At 43.1% G+C, this 22000-nt stretch overlaps 1 protein-coding gene across 1 annotated transcript in view; it reads right to left on the bottom strand.

The window, feature by feature from the left end:
- Positions 1-20277, bottom strand: part of LOC138953343 (uncharacterized) — a 27919-nt gene extending 7642 nt beyond the window's left edge. The window contains exons 1-11 of the mRNA XM_070325142.1: positions 19107-20277; positions 15982-16190; positions 15318-15425; positions 14342-14435; positions 13234-13283; positions 12541-12622; positions 11130-11299; positions 7163-7273; positions 6204-6296; positions 5535-5656; positions 3346-3353 (exon numbers count right to left, since the gene is read on the bottom strand). Of these exons, the coding sequence (XP_070181243.1) occupies positions 3346-3353; positions 5535-5656; positions 6204-6296; positions 7163-7273; positions 11130-11299; positions 12541-12622; positions 13234-13283; positions 14342-14435; positions 15318-15425; positions 15982-16190; positions 19107-20277 (2218 nt within the window). The remainder of the gene's footprint in view (positions 1-3345; positions 3354-5534; positions 5657-6203; positions 6297-7162; positions 7274-11129; positions 11300-12540; positions 12623-13233; positions 13284-14341; positions 14436-15317; positions 15426-15981; positions 16191-19106) is intronic.
- Positions 20278-22000: the final 1723 nt, after the last annotated feature.

Raw genomic sequence — 22000 nt, 5'->3', positions numbered from 1 at the left:
GCTAGGTCCAGCCCTGTTGGTGAGAATACAGTGCTGTGGTTAAGATGAAAAAAGTATGAAAAACCTATTTGTTTCTGTGGTCAGACTACCTCGCACTGCTAGGCCAAAACGTCACTACTATTTTTGAGACTTTAACGAAGACTACAACCGTCTAGGTCAAAAGCTGTCGACTGTCGGACAGTCCAATAAGAATTGTATTTAGTTGACTGTCGGACAGTCCAATAAGAATTGTATTTAGTTGACTGTCGGACAGTCCAATAAGAATTGTATTTAGTTGACTGTCGGACAGTCCAATAAGAATTGTATTTAGTTGACTGTCGGACAGTCCAATAAGAATTGTATTTAGTTGACTGTCGGACAGTCCAATAAGAATTGTATTTAGTTGACTGTCGGACAGTCCAATAAGAATTGTATTTAGTTGACTGTCGGACAGTCCAATAAGAATTGTATTTAGTTGACTGTCGGACAGTCCAATAAGAATTGTATTTAGTTGACTGTCGGACAGTCCAATAAGAATTGTATTTAGTTGACTGTCGGACAGTCCAATAAGAATTGTATTTAGTTGACTGTCGGACAGTCCAATAAGAATTGTATTTAGTTGACTGTCGGACAGTCCAATAAGAATGGTATTTAGTTGACTGTCGGACAGTCCAATAAGAATGGTATTTAGTTGACTGTCGGACAGTCCAATAAGAATTGTATTTAGTTGACTGTCGGACAGTCCAATAAGAATTGTATTTAGTTGACTGTCGGACAGTCCAATAAGAATTGTATTTAGTTGACTGTCGGACAGTCCAATAAGAATTGTATTTAGTTGGACTTGTGAAAGAGTGAATACTCTTGCTTTTAGTAGGGCAAGCTGTCAGCACGTGCTCCTTGTCCACGTGTTTCAGACACACCCCTCGCTAGTGACTGGCCTTTAATATCACGTGGAAAAGTTTGACTACATGTTGTAGAGGGCGGGGAATTCACTCTTTCACAACGCATACAAACCAAACAGAGTTATTTCCGAACATCGTCTATTGGAGACAATAAAAGAAGAGAGTGTGAAAGAGACTCACTGGTAGCTGATGTCCCCACGCTTGTCTGAACGCATTCGTCTCGCCACTCGCAGCATGTCGTCGTCTTCCAGTGGCGCTCGAACTTTCTGCACACACACAAGCACACACACACACACATACACACATACACACACACACACACACGCACACACACACACACACACACGCACACACACACACACACACACACGCACACACACACACACGCACGCACGCACGTACGCACACGCAAGCATACACACACACAAGCATACACACGCACAAACGCACCCACACACACACACACACACGAACGCACGCGTGCACGTCCGCGAACACACACACACATACACGCACGCACGGACGTCCGCGAACACACACACACACACACACACGCACACACACACACGATGCCATTAATTGTCTCATTTACCGAGCAACAATAAACAAAGCAATAAAAGTCAGAATGGTTAGTATTTTCAGTAAAAGCAAATCAAAAACTGTAAAACTACAGAAAAGATCCATGGGCTGGCAAGGAACTATGAGTTAATGATACGATGAAGGGTTAAGAATCCAAACAGGTTTGCGTGAAACCAGAAAAAGATAAAGCACCTCACCATGAAAAGTCATCCAAAAATCATTTTTAGTTGCATGTTGAGCTAGATGTGGGCTTTTTTATAAGCACCTACGAGCTTTCCTTTGTGATCTTCAATGGACTTCTTTACAGTTTGTTCGACAACACGAAATATGTCAAATGCGTGATAACTTGAGTGATAGCTCTAATTGTTTGTTTGTGTGACGCTTTTGCAATAGACAATCTCCGGAAATAGCTCTGTCGGGTTTATATGTTAAGAGTAGAGTTGGGAAGTTAAGAGTAGAAATAATTAGTATTTAGTGTAGGAGGAGGGTTGGGGGTGGGTAGGGAGGGGGTGGGTATGGTTTACTTTGAGCAAGTCGGTTTCAGTTTTAATAAACAATTTTAGAGAATTGTGTATCTTATATTTGAGTCTTTCGTGTTTTAGACATTGATGCATTTAATAGTTTTAACGAGTTGCCTTTTGTTTTATCATTCTGGTGTTTATCTAGATGTGCTGTGTATCTTATAAGAAGTTCTTAAAAGTTCGAAGTTATTTTAGCATATAGGTTTTTTTATGGTCTTAACAGTTAAACATGTATTACGTTATCATTAAGATTCATGCTTTGTTAGCACTAAGCAGTTGTTTTAATCAGTCTGGTTTTCTCTTGTTTTCATCTTATGAACATTCTAAATGTTAGACAAACTTATTGTCTTGTACAGAATAACAACTGTGTGAATGGTGCTATACTGAATGAAAGAGTGTGACATGAAGTTCTTGTACATCATTGTAAAGAGTGTGAATGACGTTTTAGTTTAGATGTCAAGCGCTTAGAGCAAGCCTTTTTAACGAAAGTTTTTGATTTAGCGCTATATAAATGTTATTATTATTATTATTATTATTATTATATGTGACCCTCCACCACAGAATGAGTCGCATGTCACCGTTGCATGATTTTCATATTTTTACATTTCCCTAAAGAGTTTTTTTTATGCTCTATCCAGTGGTGAAAACCGTTTTAGAAAAGAGCAAAAACTGTTTGAGTTATAAGCCTGTGACTAAGGTGACCCTCACACTGTTACCAGACACTCCCCGGACTTTTATTAAGCCTAGCGCAGAACCGCGCGAGGTGACATGCGACTCATTTCGTGGTGGAGGGTCACATATGTGTCGTAAGAGAGGGACTACTCTTGCTTTTAGCGAGGCAAGCTTTCCACACGTGCTCCTTGTCCGCGTGTTCCAGACACACCCGTCGCCAGTGACTGGTCTGTAATGTCACATGGGAAAGTTTGATTTAATAAAAGCAAGAGTATTATCTCATTTACATCTCATACAAACCCGAAAGAGTTATTTCCGAACATGGTCTGTTGTTGTTGTTGTTGTTGTTGTTGTTGTTGTTGTTGTTGTTGTTTTAAAATTTAAGATAGGAATGGTACTTTTTTTCTTTGTGCTGGTGTTTTCGTAATCCAGTGGAGTCAGGGATGACGTGTGGATGGGGCATGAGACATGGCAGCAGGTAAGAGGCAGTGGCGTGTATTTGCGGGGCGTAAGCTGAACAGCATGGCTGTGAACCGTGACTTTTGCCTAACTTCCAGTGGTTTACCAGTGACTCAGTGACATGCAGCCTGGGAACATGCACATGATGCACACGATAGGCATTCGCACAACAGGCATTCGTATTTCAGTGAACACACCCCCTTCCTGATTTAAGATTCCCTCCCTTTTAAGACCCTGTTTTCTCAGATTTTCTATTCATAGCCTCTGTTAATTTGCCCCCATTTTAAGACCCCCTGCTTTTTAAGACCGGATTTTCTCAGATTTTTGGAGGATTTGTCGAACTGTTAGTTTAACCCTTAACTCAATACAGCATTTGAAGGCCAGTCTCAGCTGTAGCTGATGAGGATTACTGTGAATAGGACATAAGCCTACGCGACAAGGACTGCCATATTACCAGTCAATTCTCGCCCATTTTTCCCCCATACATCATGTTTATTGAACTGGACCACAGGTTGTTTCATTCCTGTGAATAACAGACCTTACAATCCAAAGAGGGAATCAAGCCTCGTGCTAGAATGAAAATGTGCTCAACGATTCATGGTTTACGAACGACATAGTATACAAAGAAAAGATGGGGTGGCTCACCTTCAAGCCCCTAATAAAGTTAGCCTCAGACACGTACAGTTTGCTGTCGGTATCAAACACACGGAAGAGATCGACCACACGAATACCCATTGTGCTTAGGAAGCGGATAAGGAGGGTGAGTGGGTCCTCTCGCTTGACTGAAACGACAAGAACACACCCATCATGCTCCACACATCGCAACACAACAACTACAACAACTACAACGAAACAGTGCCTTGAACATCGCTAAATCTTCCTCATGCTCATTAGCTATATCTTCAGAACCGTGCTCATTTCTACATCAATATGTGTCACTAAATACTCTTCATTGTGTTCATTACTCAATTCTCCTTATCGTGCTCATCGCTAAATTCTCTATATCATGCACGTCTATAAACTTCAGGGTTTCTTTTACTAGTGCGCCCTGCGCCATTGGCGCATTAAATCTGAAAATGTCCCATCACAATTCCCTTCAGTGCGTCAAGGGCGCATTGAGGTTACGTACCACTGCGCCACCAAATGTACACTTTACATCGGATTCAGTAAACACACACACACACACACACACACACACACACACATACAGAGATAACACGATATAGCGGCTAATTCTCAGATGGCACCATATTGCACCCTTTTGCATCTTTGGTCAAAACGCTTACATGCCTCTTTGGCGCTTCTTGCCTTCGGCTATGTCCCATTGGAATTTGGTTGAGTGGGACAAATGTCCCATTGCCTTTTTTACCAGGCTAAACCCTGAATAAACTCATTAATATCTTGCACTTAACCAATTCCCTTTCATAGTTGAAGGCAGGGCCGGACCAAGTTCGTTTGAGGGGGGGGGGGGGGGTTCCAACTGAAGGCAGGGGTCCAAAGTCCACATTTCTTTTTCTCTGAGAGGTACATTGGATGGCCAGGGGGGGGGGGGGGTTTCCGGAACCCCAGGAACCCCCCCCCCCCCCCCCCCAGATCCGGCCCTGGAAGGTTAGTCTTTTGACAAAGCTATGGTGAAATAAAAACAAAAATGCGCATGTTATGTGGTTGTTGATGCGAAGTCAGTTTTTCCATTCCTCTATTATAAAATATAAGACAAGGACATTGTTCAACAAGGCAAAACATAATGATCTTGGACTTTTTTCTCTCTTTTGTCCTGCTTTTTTATTTTCGCAGATTTGTTTACTACTCATATATTTGTTCAATATGAGCTGACAAGCATTTCAATAACAGTACACAAAACCTGGAGCAGTTGACTGCCAAAGCACCGTTGTTTAATTGAAGTACAAATATACATGTATGTACTGTTCTTTCTCAAAATGACAGACAGTTCCACGATTCGACAATGTCACGTAAAGCTCGTGAATCGGGGGTGTGTAGCGATGGAAATACAACGGAAACATGCTGTGGACGGTCTGGTGGAGACAATTACCCATATTTAGTGACATTTTTCATTTCATTTTCATTTTTCATTTTCATCACTTTATTGTCCCATCGCTGGGAAATTCGGGTCGCTTCCTCCCAGTGGAAAGCTAGCAGCAACGGAGTCGCGCTACCCAGGTGTCTGCGTGTTTAGGTGTATTCAGCCACCTGCACTTATGGCAGAATGACCAAGGTCTTTTACGTGCCATTGTGATGACACGGGGGTGGGACATGGCTTCCGTCTCTGGGTCTGCACATAAAGTTGACCCGTGTCCGTCCCGGCCCGAATTCGATCCTGCGACCTTCCGATCACAAGTCCAGTGCTCTACCAACTGAGCTACCGGGACATGACAACAAAGGAACAGTAGAAACAAGCAAATGCGTACTTCTCTTGATTCCAAAGATGTCTCGAGTGGAGATAACGCCGCCATGTTCCATGCCGAAGTCTCGTGTTTTCGAGATCTCCGTGGCCTTGAACGCGATCGTGTTGCTGATGGGAATTTCCTGTTAATACGTAAAGAATATCAACATGAATCATTTCAATTAAAAACAATCTGGACTAAAAGATTTTATAACGGTGATACATTTTTTCATCATCCTGTTCTCAAATAAATGATACGCTCTCATCAACAATTTCTATGGGATCGAGGCAAACCCCTCACAAAGAACATAGCTGGCCAACAACAACAAATTCTAACATGAACAGTTCACTAAAATGTAAGATGTAAGTTCAAGGAAAAATCCACAAAACAGTATTGACGAAAAGAAAAGAAATGTAGCCTATCTCTCGTACCTGTGTTTGTGGAATTATTCGCAAACATTTCTATTAAATACAATATCAGGTACAATTGTCAATGACAACAGTTTTTGAAGTACACAGGTAGATGCATTTGGCTGATTTTCCTGAAGTGGTTGCTTGCGTGAAACTGACGACTAATATATTGACATATTTTTCCAGTGCGAGTCTGATGTAATGAATACACAGAATTAAAACACTGCACATGGCAACAGAAAAACGTTGACTGTAAATTTTAATATGAAGAGGACTTACAGCCAAACTGAGGAAACGGACGTGTGAAGACGGTCTGTCGATGGCTTCCAGGAGCTTCATGCAGCCTTCCATGGAGATCGGATTGTGTCCCAACTGATCGAGGTGGCAGAGGTCACCAAGGAAACGAAACACATTCAGTCAAATTCATTTAGTAAGAGAAGCAAATGTTTTGACATTGATGGGAATATTGAATATGAAGGATACCATTTTTTTGTTTGTTTGTTTGCTTAACGCCCAGCCGACCACGAAGGGCCATATCAGGGCGGTGCTGCTTTGACATATAACGTGCGCCACACACAAGACAGAAGTCGCAGCACAGCCTTCATGTCTCACCCAGTCACATTATTCTGACACCGGACCAACCAGTCCTAGCACTAACCCCATAATGCCAGACGCCAGGCGGAGCAGCCACTAGATTGCCAATTTTAAAGTCTTAGGTATGACCCGGCCGGGGTTCGAACCCACGACCTCCCGATCACGGGGCGGACGCCTTACCACCAGGCCAACCGTGCCGGTAGTAAGGATACCAATAAAGTGGATAATTTTCAGTCAAGATTAAATGTATATGTGCATAATAAAAACAGGATAATCAATAGACAGAGTGATGCTGATATCAATATGGAACTCTTCGTATGTTATTAATGCATGATCATATCCAGAGTTGGCTCAAAGCGAAAGGATGGTCAAGTTATCTGCCTTGCCTCACTTACCAGATGCCTCGTATTCTTTGCTCTGAAAGTAACGCGTACTACTGGACGAATACTCAAAAAATAAGATACAATTTCAATGGACCATACTCAAATTACATAAACAGTTCCCACGCCATCCCCCGTACCAGCACTCCACCCCCACCCCATCATCACCCCACCTGTCAAGGTCGAATTTCCTCTTTTTTTAAATTAAATAGTTGAAGAGTTATTACAATGGAGATCAAATCCAAAAGATGTGCATGATCTCACCTCGAGAACTTGTATGGTTTTGTTGCTGGCCAAGGCCTTGGCCAGGTAGGGCATGCAGTCCCAGTCCACCCGGTTGTTGGAGATGTTCAGCTTGGTGATCGACTGGTTCACCTGCAACAACACAATGCTTGTATTTTAGAGGACAGTAACTGTTTGACGCGACGTCGTTCTACAATTTTGACTAGTAAGTGTGATGGGGCGGAAGGAAGAGGATAATACTTGATTGCAGCCTCTTGATGTAGTAGTTAGGTGAATGTGGTCACCTAGTAGAATTAAACCCCGAAGTTCAGGAGTACACCATGTGGGTGCCTCTTTAGTGTCTTGCACTGAACGAACATCACTTGCTCTCGTAATGGACTTTCACTCACATGTAGAGAATGATAGACAAGAGTTCACTGGCACAGACCGACGAGTCACTTGATGCAACATGAAACTGGAAAACCATGTCTGTCGATTCACATTTCTCTTTATTTTCTATTTTCTCTTCTCCTCACCAACACAGCTCCCAGCCCGAAGGCCGGGAGGCCACACCAATAGTACAATGCAATCTACATCAGTATGTCTCCATGATAACAAAGTACAAAACAAGTACTTCCTCCGAGATAGTTCTCAGTTCTCTTCCTCCGAGATCGTTCTCAGTTCTTTTCCAAAATCTCAAAATGCTATCATGTAAATCGGGATGGGTGGCGTCAAAAGCCACCAATCAAGAGTTAGCTAACAAAACTGACATCACTTCTCATTGGTCAGTAAAGACAAGAAAAAGGGGGGGGGGGGTAAGAGACTAAAACCTCCCAGCCACTTGACATCTGCTATGATCTGCCCTGTCAAAAGAAGTGACACCCACTTGACAAAACGCCAAGTCCAACTCGGGTAGACAGGCTGTCGGCACATTGCATAACGACCACCTGGGGCTCAAGATACCCCGCCGTCTCCCTCTGGGAGGGCGGCTTGACGTCAAAGGAAGACATATTACGTTCCCTAGTGGACACAGCCGACTGAGCGAGTTTACGACCTCCAGGTGTCTGAGCATACCAAAATTTTAACTTACACAAGACAGGAATGACATAAAATCATTATAACGAATTAGTAGCCAGTTTAGCACTTGGCTACATCTCCCCCAAGCTTTTAACAATCAGCGTCCGCGCTGATTAAACAACGGATAAGAAATAAGGTCGACGTCACTACAGTGGAAAGACCTAAGGTCGACGTTGAGTTAAAGCGGGACAAACGAAAGTCTATGAAGTGCGATATGCAAGACAACTTAGATCAATCAAAACCACTTGAGTTAAAGAAGAGAGGGAGGTAAAGGCTGTGTTTAAGACGTATTTTAGGTGAAAAACATAACAGTTACAAAATGGACAGATTCACTAATGAATGACGTAGTTACCTGACACTGTTAAAATGATACATCATGTACAATACACCTGACACAATGCAATGACATCCAACATTACAAATGATCTGTACCAAGCCTATTTAAAGGTAACAAGGTAAATCATAACTTAGTTTACGCTTAAGAGAGCAATTAAGAAAGTGATGATACAGGGCCTTATTTGAAGGTCAGCAAGTATTCACTAAATTACTTTCAACCCTAGGTGGCAATTACCATCAGATTTGTAGTATCTGCTTGTGCCAAAAAAAAAATCTTTCAATAAGCGCAAACATCCGCCAACACATTCCACTCAAAGCATCATGACAAATAATCGCAACAATCAATATCAATCATACCAATGCAAGAAACATGGCATAGCATACATGAAAATGAACATTATCAAACATCAACAAATTAAACGGCAACAAAACACCCGGCAGTAAACACACCTGCGAGTCTCTTCGTGGACGCAACACTTGCGTCACTTCACTGCCGCGAACACCGAGGAAAGTCTTATGTAATACCACATGGCTAACGTCACCAGCCCAAGTCTGTATCCGTCAAGTCCGATATGACGTGTCACACTAGCTAAGAATGGGATTGCACGCGCTACAGCCACTCGAGTACAGTATATACACTGGCTGAGTCCCGTAGGCTCTCTACACCGTCATACACAGTCCGTTGAATAAGGGCTATAGTCACACTCACCAAATGGGCACCACACAGTTCCATCAAGGTCACACAACCGCAAAATAACACTTCGTCGATATTACGAGATAATCACTAAGATGAAATAACGTAGGTAACACTTCCGAATCAGGAAACAGCACACGGGTAAACAAACAGGAATCGCCGATCGAAGACAGCAAACAGGACAGGATCTGCTTGAGTGTAGACCTAGGAACAGACAGGAACAGCCGATGCAAAACAGGTTGAAGACAGGCATGGTCCGCAGGAACAGGTAGAAGCAGACTATGTTGACCATGGTTGAATATCTTCCAGGCAGACGTCAGGATTCCGGTGTCGGTCGCACCAGCAAGATTTACCGTACTCCATGATGGAAAACGAGTCACAAGAAAAGTCCATTCTGTGCAAAACACGACCCTGCTCGCAGCGCCATTTGTGATGGGGTGGAAGGAAGAGGATAAGATTTGATTGTAGCCTCTTGATGTAGTAGTTAGGTGAATGTGGTCACCTAGTAGAATTAAACCCCGAAGTTCAGGAGTACACCATGTGGGTGCCTCTTTAGTGTCTTGCACTGAACGAACATCACTTGCTCTCGTAATGGACTTTCACTCACATGTAGAGAATGATAGACAAGAGTTCACTGGCACAGACCGACGAGTCACTTGATGCAACATGAAACTCTGGAAAACCATGTCTGTCGATTCACATTTCTCTTTATTTTCTATTTTCTCTTCTCCTCACCAACACAGCTCCCAGCCCGAAGGCCGGGAGGCCACACCAATAGTACAATGCAATCTACATCAGTATGTCTCCATGATAACAAAGTACAAAACGAGTACGTCCTCTCTCTCCGAGATAGTTCTCAGTTCTCTCCCTCCGAGATAGTTCTCAGTTCTCTTCCAAAATCTCAAAATGCTATCATGTAAATCGGGATGGGTGGCGTCAAAAGCCACCAATCAAGAGTTAGCTAACAAAACTGACATCACTTCTCATTGGTCAGTAAAGACAAGAAAAGGGGGGGGGGGTAAGAGACTAAAACCTCCCAGCCACTTGACATCTTCTATTATCTGCCCTGTCAAAAGAAATGACACCCACTTGACAAAACGCCAAGTCCAACTCGGGTAGACAGGCTGTCGGCACATTGCATAACGACCACCTGGGGCTCAAGATACCCCGCCGTCTTTCTGGGAGGGCGGCTTGACGTCAAAGGAAAACATATTACGTTCCCTAGTGGACACAGCCGACTGAGCGAGTTTACGACCTCCAGGTGTCTGAGCATATACAAATTTAACTTACACAAGACAGGAATGACATAAAATCATTATAACGAATTAGTAGCCAGTTTAGCACTTGGCTACATAAGGAAAACACATTGTTCAACTGCTTTTGTCGAAAACCCGAAACTTTTACACGTGCTCCTTGTCCACGTGTTACAGACACACCACTCGCTAGTGACTGGCCTATAATGTAACGCGGAGAAGTTTGCTTCAATAAAAGCAAGAGTATTTACAACCAACAGATCTAGAGCTATTTCCGAACATCGGCTATTTTGACTTGTAAGGACAAAACATTGTTTAACTGCTTTTTGGGGAAAATCGAGAATAAAAAACAAGAAAGGTTAGTTCATAGAACGTTTATGATTATAGACAATGCGAAAAATTCATGCTTTTGGGGGACATACTATATGTACCTAATTAGTTTTGTATTTTTGACCACAGGAGCTTGTATCAAAGCGCCGATCGATCATTAGTATTACTCCTGTATTCTTACTGAAGTGTTACCACTAGTCTGTAGTGAAGAGTAGTAGTAACACTACAGTAAGGATAAAGGAGTAATAATGATGATCGGCGTTTGATACAAGCTCCTGGTGTCAAAAGTACACAACAATAGAAAGTCTTAGCGCTGCACCTTGAGAGCCTCGCCCATGGCGAGACTGCCTTGGAAGCCGAGACCGTTCCAGGCGAGGTTGAGTTCCTGAATTGTGTTGTTCCTCTGCAGACTGTTGCACACGGCCACCGCGCCCCCGCCCCGCAGCTTGTTCCAGCTCAGGTTCAAACACTCTATGCCGTTGTTCTGACCTGAACACACACACAAGCTATCCTGATTGGCTAGGAGTAGGGCAGTGACAACAACCGGAAGGCAGTGACAACGGCAATTTCAAAATACTGGTCCCTGATTGGTTCAGCGTTGTCTCAGTCGTTGTCTCAGTCATTGTCTCAGTCATTGTCTCAGTCATTGTCTCAGTCATTGTCTCAGTCATCCTCTCAGTCGTTGTCTCAGTCGTTGTCTCAGTCATTGTCTCAGTCATCGTCTCAGTCGTTGTCTCAGTCGTTGTCTCATGCTCAGTCATTGTCTCAGTCATTGTCTCAATCATTGTCTCAGTCATTGTCTCAGTCATTGTCTCAGTCATTGTCTCAGTCGTTGTCTCAGTCATTGTCTCAGTCGTTGTCTCAGTCGTTGTCTCATGTTCAGTCATTGTCTCAGTCGTTGTCTCAGTCGTTGTCTCAGTCATTGTCTCAGTCATTGTCTCAGTCATTGTCTCAGTCATTGTCTCAGTCGTTGTCTCAGTCATTGTCTCAGTCATTGTCTCAGTCGTTGTCTCAGTCGTTGTCTCAGTCGTTGTCTCAGTCATTGTCTCAGTCATTGTCTCAGTCATTGTCTCAGTCATTGTCTCAGTCATTGTCTCAGTCGTTGTCTCAGTCATTGTTTCAGTCGTTGTCTCAGTCATTGTCTCAGCTTGCTCAACGAACTCAAGCAAAAGTTTATTTTACGTGACCCAAACATGTTAACAGTACACAACTATTCATGATGGTTAACATGACAATGACAAACCTGGATGAACAAATCAGGGGGGAGAGGGGGATACAGAATCATTTGCAAATACTTAAAAATTTACATATGTGAATGATCAAATAAACACACGTAGAACTGCCCTGGCTTTGCCGTGGGATTAGAGCATACTTCCTCTTGAACACACAGCAATAAAATGTTAGATGGCTGCGTTCCATGCGGTGGGTTTTTTTTCTGTATAAATTTCGCATGTTGACACTGGCATGTTGGTATGCGTTCAAGTTTAAGGATGCACTGATTTCATGAAAAAATTAAAAATAGATTAAAAATTAAAAATCTAGACACATTTCTGATGAATGACATGATGAATAACATGCGATGGAATGAACCTTCAAAGAAAAGCCTTTCCGATGAATTTTCAACAGCAGAAGTCCGGTGCTCTACCAACCAAGCAGCTACCAGGCTCTCCAATTATGCCATTTTGAAGAGTACTCTGGACAATAAAGAGAATTCAGGAAAATATTGTTACCTATAGCAGTGCCAAGATGGCGCCCGCCATATAGACCGATGTGATTTTTACTCAGGTTGAGGCACACCACTGTGTGGTTTTCCTGCACGCATAGGAAGATAAAAATCAGTATTCTTTTAATTAATTAATTAATAAGAATTCGGTGGAAACACAACAAAAACAAAATAGGAAACAGACTGAGGCAAGAAGTCTGCACACACACAAAAGAATAATACAAAAGAAGATCTGCACACACACGCACACACACACGCACGCAGGCACACACACGCACGCACGCACACATACACATACACACACACACACACACACACATATATATATATACACACACTCACACACACACATAGGGATAAAGAGAGGGAGAGAGAGAGACGCACGCACGCATGCACACACACCCACACACACACAACACACACACACACACATATATATACACACACACACACACTGACACACACACACACACACACACACACACACGTACACACACACACACGAGAGAGAGAGAGACAGAGAGACAGAGAGAGAGAGACAGTCTGAAGGGAGAGAGAGAGACACACACACACACACACACACACACACACACACACACACACACACACACACACACACACACACACACAGAGGGAGTTAGAAACTGATACGAACAGACTGACAGACAGACAAGCAAACAGTCAGACAGAGAGTTTCTACCTGCATTCCTTTCGCCAGGTAGGCAATGTCGTGGTCGTTGATGCCACAGTCTTGAAGGATTAGAACACAAAATATGAAGTTAAACTAACAATGAATTTTCACTGCAAGAACTTCAAAACAATCAACACCAAAGGTAGCTCACTCATGCAGTCAAAATTCGATAAGCAAGATTAGCAAGACAGTCATGTTTTACTTAAGACTCTTGCCCGTCAAAGAAAAAAGTTTGTTTTGCATTCCCATTCGACTCATATGGTACACACATCGAAGTAACGACAGAAAATTGAACATATTCTGTTACTAAGAAGTACACCTTTAAAAAATAAAAAATAAAAAGGTGCAGGCATAGCACATACTAACGCATAGTACGTAAATTATGAATTCGTGTATAGTGGAACCCTCCTAACCACACCCTCCCCCTCCCCCCCCCCCCCCCCCCCGTTTCCCGTTTTAAGACCCTAGTCTTTTTTCTTTTTTTTAATCTCTGTTTTGTACATGTAGGCTATATGTCGTGCCGAATTCACGTAATTGCCGAATTCGCGAAATCGGCAACATACCATCACACTTATGCAGCTAGATACTCGAATTGATAAATGTTGCAATAATCGATAAGTTATGGTAAGTTATGGCCAAAAGTGTAGTTTTCGTGCATTACCGGAGTTATGCTTGACACAGACCAACACAGACCAACATAGACCAACACAGACCATAAAAACCATAATAGGGAGGTAAAGTAATGTAAATGTAATGTTCTGGTGACAAAAAACAGTAACAGACTGGCTGCCACTTTTGCGAAATGGACACATTTTAGGAGCCTTTACGCATTTTCGGCAAAATCCTGCCGATTTCGCGTAATGTGCAGTGTTTTGCCGATTACGTGAAATGGGCAAAAATGTTGCCGATTCCGCGAATTCAGCAATTCCGTGAATTCGGCACGACATATATATGACTTGGCCAGGCTTTTGCATGAGATATGTAAGACCATCCCTCAAACTGGTCACCCACCACAAATGAACAGCCTGTTTGCTCTCTTTGGAGTATGCCTTTAAAGGGTGGGAGGGGGCTGGGGGTGGGGAGAGGGGGGTGTCCAATGTTTTTGCACTTTTCGTACCTGCAAGGTTGAGGTGTGTGACCCAGGTATTCGTTTTCAGCACCTCACTCAGAGACTTGGCCCCTTCCTCTTGGATCATGTTGCCACTTAAATTCTGCACAAATACAGTCATGTTGCCACTTAAATTCTGCACAAAGACAGTCATGTTGCCACTTAAATTCTGCACAAAGACAGTCATGTTGCCACTTAAATTCTGCACAAAGACAGTCATGTTGCCACTTAAATTCTGCACACAGACAGTCATATTGCCTCTTAAATTCTGCACAAAGACAGTCATGTTGCCACTTAAATTCTGCACACAGACAGTCATGTTGCCTCTTAAATTCTGCACAAAGACAGTCATGTTGCCACTTAAATTCTGCACAAAAACAGTCATGTTGCCACTTAAATTCTGCACAAAGACAGTCATATTGCCACTTAAATTCTGCACAAAGACAGTCATGTTGCCACTTAAATTCTGCACAGATACAGTCATGTTGCCACTTAAATTCTGCACAAATACAGTCATGTTGCCACTTAAATTCTGCACAAAGACAGTCCGTTGCCACTTACATTCTGCACAAATAGTCATGTTGCCACTTACATTCTGCACAAATACAGTCATGTTGCCACTTACATTCTGCACAAAGACAGTCATGTTGCCACTTAAATTCTGCACAAAGACAGTCATGTTGCCACTTAAATTCTGCACAAATACAGTCATGTTGCCACTTAAATTCTGCACAAAGACAGTCATGTTGCCACTTAAATTCTGCACAAATACGGTCATGTTGCCATAGATTCTGCATTAATACAGTCATGTTGCCGCTTAAATTCTGCATAAAGACAGTCATTTTGCACATTTACATCCAGGGATATAGGCTTATCCAGTAGAAAAATAAATGTTTTGTTGTATGACTGCAGCATACAATGAATAAGTTCTATGACTGAACTATGACTACCCTATACATTGCAGACAACTGTCGACCAAACCCACCAGTTTGGTGATGAAGATGTTTTGCAGGAAACAGTCAGCGATGTAAGCCACACTGGTTCCGTCCATACTATTGGACGACAGGTCCACTTCGTCCAGACGATGGTTGTTCTGCACACACAATCAGTTCAATGAATTAATGTCTTAAAGTCACTGCTGTATAAATGTGCGAAATAAATTCATAAAAAGTGCCCCACTCATCACAAAGATCAACCAGATGGTTGGATGTTGGTATGTATTCATTTGGAGGGCTGGACTTATCCCATGTAAAAGCCTAACCAGATTTAAGATGGTGATCCGACGTATTTAATACACAGGAAAGACTGTGACTTTAAAGAAATATGTTATCGATTTAGTTAAAACCCAAGACTTCTCTTTTTGACCCTCCTTTGTGAAGTGTAATCTGTGAAGTCAAAAGCCAAACAAAGTTGAAAAAGATGTCAATACGTGAATAATGGCGTCACGTAAAAATTCTATCACTTCTGCATGTATCTCGAGAAAGTGACAAAGAATTTCGAGGACGAAGTTTGTCTCGGTTACTTCCACATATTAGCAATATAAAAAAAATCGTTAGCTCACCACCCGGCTGTGCACGTATCGGCGTCATATTTCATTAAAAGAGGAAGATAAAAGGGGTATGCCCCGTTTGCTACATATTTATATTTACCAGAATTCCCAGTGCCAGAGCTTTGGCCTCCAGCCTGCTGAGTCCACAGAAGTTGACCTGCAGACGTTGAGTGGTCAGCTGATGAATGATGCGTCTCCTCGCAACGACCTTGAACCTTGCGCACGCGGCTTCGTAGGTCAGGTGACCGAAGTCTGTGTCCTTGCGCGATGCTGTTCGGTTGCGGTCTTCACGGTGGAACTCTGAGCCCTCTGAAAGTGAAATACGTATAATTAGTTACACCTTGTCGATCAATGATATTCATCTGTACGTACAAGATCCTGGCTTAGATCAGCTTGTCACTAGAATAAAAGGGAATAAGTTTAAAGGAGGTTGTCTGATACAAACAAATACCGTTCATTGTAGTTATTCATCACATGTTTTCATGTTAAATATTTTCGATACTGAATGCTCTTGTGTCTGTAAGTACGCGTGAGAACATACCAAAGCAAATAGGTTGGGGGTCGGAGAAATCACGATAAAATGTCACAATTCTACACTCGTTTGGTAAAGGAAAAGACATGAAGAGAACACCAGAAAAATAGAGAAGTGAGATACAAAGCCTGAACAATGCATTTACTAAGCTACCAAAAAACAGCATCCATAACGTCTTGACAATAAAAACTAATCGTCTTATTCGCCTCAGAGTCCAAACACAATCTCGTAAAGGACATTTCTAGTTTGATTGTTTGGAGAAAGTCGGATACAAAAATACGATTACATTAGCTTTCTTAGGTTGACTTTAAAGGCACAGTAAGCCTCCCGTAAACCATCACAGATACTGTCAGGCTTTTACACACAGTACAAACACCCTTCCATTTGAACGCTCACCAAACGGAAACATCCTAGGTGCCCTACGTAAAGAGCTAACAATTTTCAAAGAATTTATTTTTTGCGTGGTTTATCTTACCCCTGAGCCATTGTGAACCCGTGTGATCCAGTTTCCCTTTTTCACAATGCAGTCGTCAGTTTGTAATTTGAATGGGGCTCGCTGTGAGCTTATCTGCAATAGCACGTTATGTACCTCTGACTTTTCACGAAACAAACGAATGTGATTCATAAGAACTCTAGCGATGGCTTTTGACTGCCTATAAACCGCCGTCTGCTACGAAAATCACGACCTTGCGTGACCCTGCTTTCGGGCTTTTCAAACTTTCAAAACTTCGAATTGTACTGATCTTGTCTTGATGAAAAAAGAATTCTTTTATGATTTAAGAATGCTTGTGTAACAAGCTGAGAATTTATTATTTAGATTTTAAAAGTTAGGTCTAGCGCCAAAACGCACCACGGTCCGAATCATTCTGATAATCATCGCTCCACGGCTATCGCCAGTTGAAGGGAAGTAACTAATTTTTGACCTGAGTTCAGGATGGGTCCGATTGAGATGGAGACAATCCGAAAAATTATTTCTTTGAAAATTGCTCGCTCTTTACGTAGGGCACCTAGGATGTTCCCGTTCGGTGAGTGTTCAAATGGAAGGGTGTTTGTACTGTGTGTAAAAGCCTGACAGTATCTGTGATGGTTTACGGGAGGCTTACTGTCCGGGCGTGATTTCCGGTATCATAACAGCCGTCCAGCACCAAAACGAGGCGCCATTGTTGTAGAAGACCAAGTCCACAAAAATAAATTCTTTGAAAATTTCTCACGCTCGACAGAAAGCAGCCAGGATGTTCCCGTTCGGTGAGCGTTCAAATGGAAGTATGCTTGTACTGTATGTAGACGCTCGGGGAGCTCTGTGATGGTTTACGGGAGGCTTACTGTGCCTTTAACTCAAAGTCAGTTAAAGGGCCGGTGTACGTAACACGAGAAAATTACTCCCACGAGATTTTTACTCCGGAGTACAAATTTCGTACGAAAATGTTACTCCCTTTACGAAAAAAGTACTCCCCCATTACACGAGAAAATTACTCCCCACGACAGGTGAGTTCCGAGTAAACATTTCGTACAAAAATGTTACTCCCCTGACGAATAAATAACGAATAAATTACTTCACTCTAACACGAGCAATTTAACTTCCCATGCCAGGTGTACGAAATGTTTACTCCCTTGTCCCCTGTTAGTCTTGGTGGTGGAAGGGGTGGAGGGAGGGTAGCGCGACATTCGTTTGTGCGAGATCACATATTGGCATTATCCCTTCGCCCGCATCCCATTTTCGAGTACGCGATTTTTACTGGAAGTAAAAAAAATGGGGAGTAAAAATTTCGTGGAGGGAGTAATTTTTTCGTGCCTTGGGGAGTTTTTTTCTCGTTCGAAAGAAAGGTGTACTCGGAGTTAGAATTTCGTAGGAAATTTTTACTCCGGAGTAAATTTTTCGTGGAGTAAAAATGTCGTGTTACACCGGCAGTAGGGATGCTTTTCTCGACCCCCACCCTCTTCCTCCCACCCCTTTAAGAAAATCGATGAACCCAGTTCAGCCTACGACTGTTGGGGTCACAGACTGTGTAACCAAGGACCTATATTTAGATCTAATATAGGTCTATGGTGTAACCAAGTAGAACTGTGATCTTACCTTTGTGACATGAGCCTCGCACGCAATGATGAAAAATTAATAAGCTTTGTCACGGCACCTGTGTGCTACGTGATGATAATTACCACGCTGGGGCCGTGCGTCTGATTGCTGTCGTCAGATCGAATATGTACACGTATTCCGTCTTGTAACTAAGGATGTATGTCTTTGTGTAGTTGGTTTTTCTTGTCGTTAGGGTGTGTGAGTCTTCTTGTTCCTGTATATGTTTCAAAAGTGGTTTGGTTGTTTATTCTTTAGGTCTCCTGGGGCGGCATTTTGTTTAAAAGTCTTTATATGAACAACGTTTGAACGCCCAATGATTATAACTGATATTCGGGGGAAGTCTTAGTGTGAAGAGTGTTAGTGGTCTGTGAGGGTGCGAGCTTGTGTCTGCATGTTTCGGTCTGTTTGTCAGTCTGACTGAAAGTCTGTCTATCTCTCTATTTGACTGTCTGTCTGTCTGTCTGCCTGCCTGCGTTAGCAAATATTCTGAGTTGTTTCCTAATACGATTCTTCACTGCGTGTTTGTTTATTTTTACCAACAATGTTTTGGTTTTTTTATCGTTTGATATACACCCTGTATGATTTGTTTCTTGGCTTGTATGAAAAAATGTACGCTTACCTTCGACTTCGAAGTCTGTGTCGTACTGATCGCTGTCAGATTCGTAAACGTGGAACATCCTCTCACCATCCCCAAGCTTCGCAGGCGTTCCAACTCCACTGCTCCCCTCCTCCACCTCCCCTCGACCACCCCTCCGCCTCTGGTGACAGGAAGGGGTGCGTCCAATCAGCCCGGTCAACTCCTCGTCCTCGCTTGACGGGGAGGAGAAGTTGAACCAGAGAGGGCTGGAGGCCATGCTGGTTCTGCTCCGCGGGGTGTTCTTCCGCGGGGAGAACCGCCTGGGCGAGGTCAACTCCGTGCTGACGTCGAAGCGGGTTTTGTGACGTTGCGGGTTGATGACGACAGAGCCGTCAGGGCGGTCTTTTCTCACGCAGGCTGAGTGGGTGGTCAGCACGTCGGGTCTGCTCTCCGAACGCCGTCGTCGCCGTCTTGGAGGGCCTGCTCTGGGTAGCGGTGAGTCGTGGAAGGAAGGCTCTTCTGAAAGCTGGCTTTCAGGTGAAAGTGTGCCTGACGGTTTGCCTTCTGCCTGACCTCCTGACAGCATTTCTTGACTCAACTTTTCTTTTTCGTTGACGTCTACATCGCTCTTGTCGCTGTTTTCATCATCGTCGTAATCGCGCGCCCTGAAAGCATCCTTTTCTGCGTTCACAGAACGTTCTAATAATGGAACTAGACGATTTTCACCACCAACGTCACCAGAAACCACACCAGCCTTCTCTAACCCACCACCACCGCCACCTCTACCAGCTTTTTCGAGCGTACTCCCATGGAAAATCTCCTCCTCACCCCCGTCGGGCTCATCACGCTCCAAACCAGCAGGCGCCGAGCCATCACGCGCTTGGCTGGCACGTGACTCCTGTGCAGCAAGGTCGAGCAGCTCCTGCTTGAAGCGATTCCTGGACAAAGACTTGTTGAGGCGGAGCTGCCTCTTGAAGAGATCCGCGTCGAATGCGGAGCGGCTTCTCCTGAGACAGGTGTCTGCCCGGGAGCTGCTTCTGCTGAGTCTGGCGGAGGCTTCTCTGGACACACCTGGCGTCTTGTCCTCTTCGTGAAGGATGCTGTCCGTGTTGGTGGTGGTGGCGCTGGACACCCGTGAGCTCTTGCCGCTCAAAGTGCGTCGTGTCATGTCCGGGTACACGTTGAACCGTCCTGTCAGCAGCGCTTCATCCATGATGGAGGCTTTTTTGTGTGTCTAGTCCTTGGCTCTTTTTTGTGCTACTTGAAAGTAAAGCTTAGAATTTTCTCACTGAAAAAATGTGCACGTTGAACCGTCCTGTCGGCAGCGCTTCATCCATGATGGAGGCTTTTTTGTGTGTCTAGTCCTTGGCTCTTTTTTGTGCTACTTGAAAGTAAAGCTTAGACTTTTCTCACTGAAAAAATATGCACGTTGAACCGTCCTGTCAGCAGCGCTTCATCCATGATGGAGGCTTTTTTGTGTGTCTAGTCCTTGGCTCTTTTTTGTGCTACTTGAAAGTAAAGCTTAGAATTTTCTCACTGAAAAAATGTGCACGTTGAACCGTCCTGTCAGCAGTGCTTCATCCATGATGGAGGCTTTTGTTTGACTCTTTGTAGAAATACTTTGTTCAGTCTTGACGCTAGCAGAACCATTTGTTATCTTTTTCATACATATGGCAAATCGGCGCTTCTAATAACAGGGTTTTTTCAAAATTTTAAAGTATGGTCTCTGCTTTTGATTATTTACAGAAGCACACTTTAAGACGTTCTTCAGTTGTCACAGCACACGGAGACAGCATGGAATCTATGGCTGTCTTTGTAATTCCGACACAAATAGTCCCACAACTGTTGTCAAGCGGTTTAATCGTGAAATAAAATGGACAAAAACAGACGTTATATGTCTCTGTCATGCAGTTTGAATACGACAAAATAGAAAATGACATTTAGCACATTCTTCATTAAATTTTCTTCAGCCTGTCGCTGACTTATTCAGGATGGTAATTTATCATTAAATAGATAAATGATATTTAGCTTGAAACTTGGATATCTTTCGCCCAATATGGTCTTTAACTTTTTTAAGCAAAAACAAAGACCATTTTAGGTCCATAGGAGTTAAAACTACATAACTGTTTTATCAGGGCGCAGATTTTAAAAAAACCCGTTTTATTCTCGCTGACGCCTAACATCGTGAAATGGAACTCAGCAAGGCTAACACAACAGTGTCAAAAACAAACTTCTTGCTTCCGAACAGCCCAGAGCTAAGAGCACACAGACATCCATCAGTCAGAAGAAGAAGCCGATGGCGCAGTACGATTGATCATCGTAGTTTTCTTTTTCTTTTCTTTTTGTTTTCTTCTTTTGTTTTTAATTAGGATGACTTTACACACACACTGAAACAACTTGAACTTACACTTTGATTGAGACAAATCTGAAGGAGGACTCCAACTGATCCATGACTGCTTGAGGCCAACTTGAACTTACACTTTGATTGAGACAAATCTGAAGGAGGACTCCAACTGATCCATGACTGCTTGAGGCCAACTTGAACTTACACTTTGATTGAGACAAATCTGAAGGAGGACTCCAACTGATCCATGACTGCTTGAGGCCAACTTGAACTTACACTTTGATTGAGACAAATCTGAAGGAGGACTCCAACTGATCCATGACTGCTTGAGGCCAACTTGAACTTACACTTTGATTGAGACAAATCTGAAGGAGGACTCCAACTGATCCATGACTGCTTGAGGCCAACTTGAACTTACACTTTGATTGAGACAAATCTGAAGGAGGACTCCAACTGATCCATGACTGCTTGAGGCCAACTTGAACTTACACTTTGATTGAGACAAATCTGAAGGAGGACTCCAACTGATCCATGACTGCTTGAGGCCAACTTGAACTTACACTTTGATTGAGACAAATCTGAAGGAGGACTC

The sequence above is a fragment of the Littorina saxatilis genome, linkage group LG17 (genome assembly GCF_037325665.1).
Source record: "Littorina saxatilis isolate snail1 linkage group LG17, US_GU_Lsax_2.0, whole genome shotgun sequence".
Taxonomy (NCBI): Eukaryota; Metazoa; Mollusca; class Gastropoda; order Littorinimorpha; family Littorinidae; genus Littorina; species Littorina saxatilis.
The sequence above is the reverse complement of the archived record's forward strand: the minus strand, read 5'-3'. Positions and strand labels throughout refer to the sequence as shown.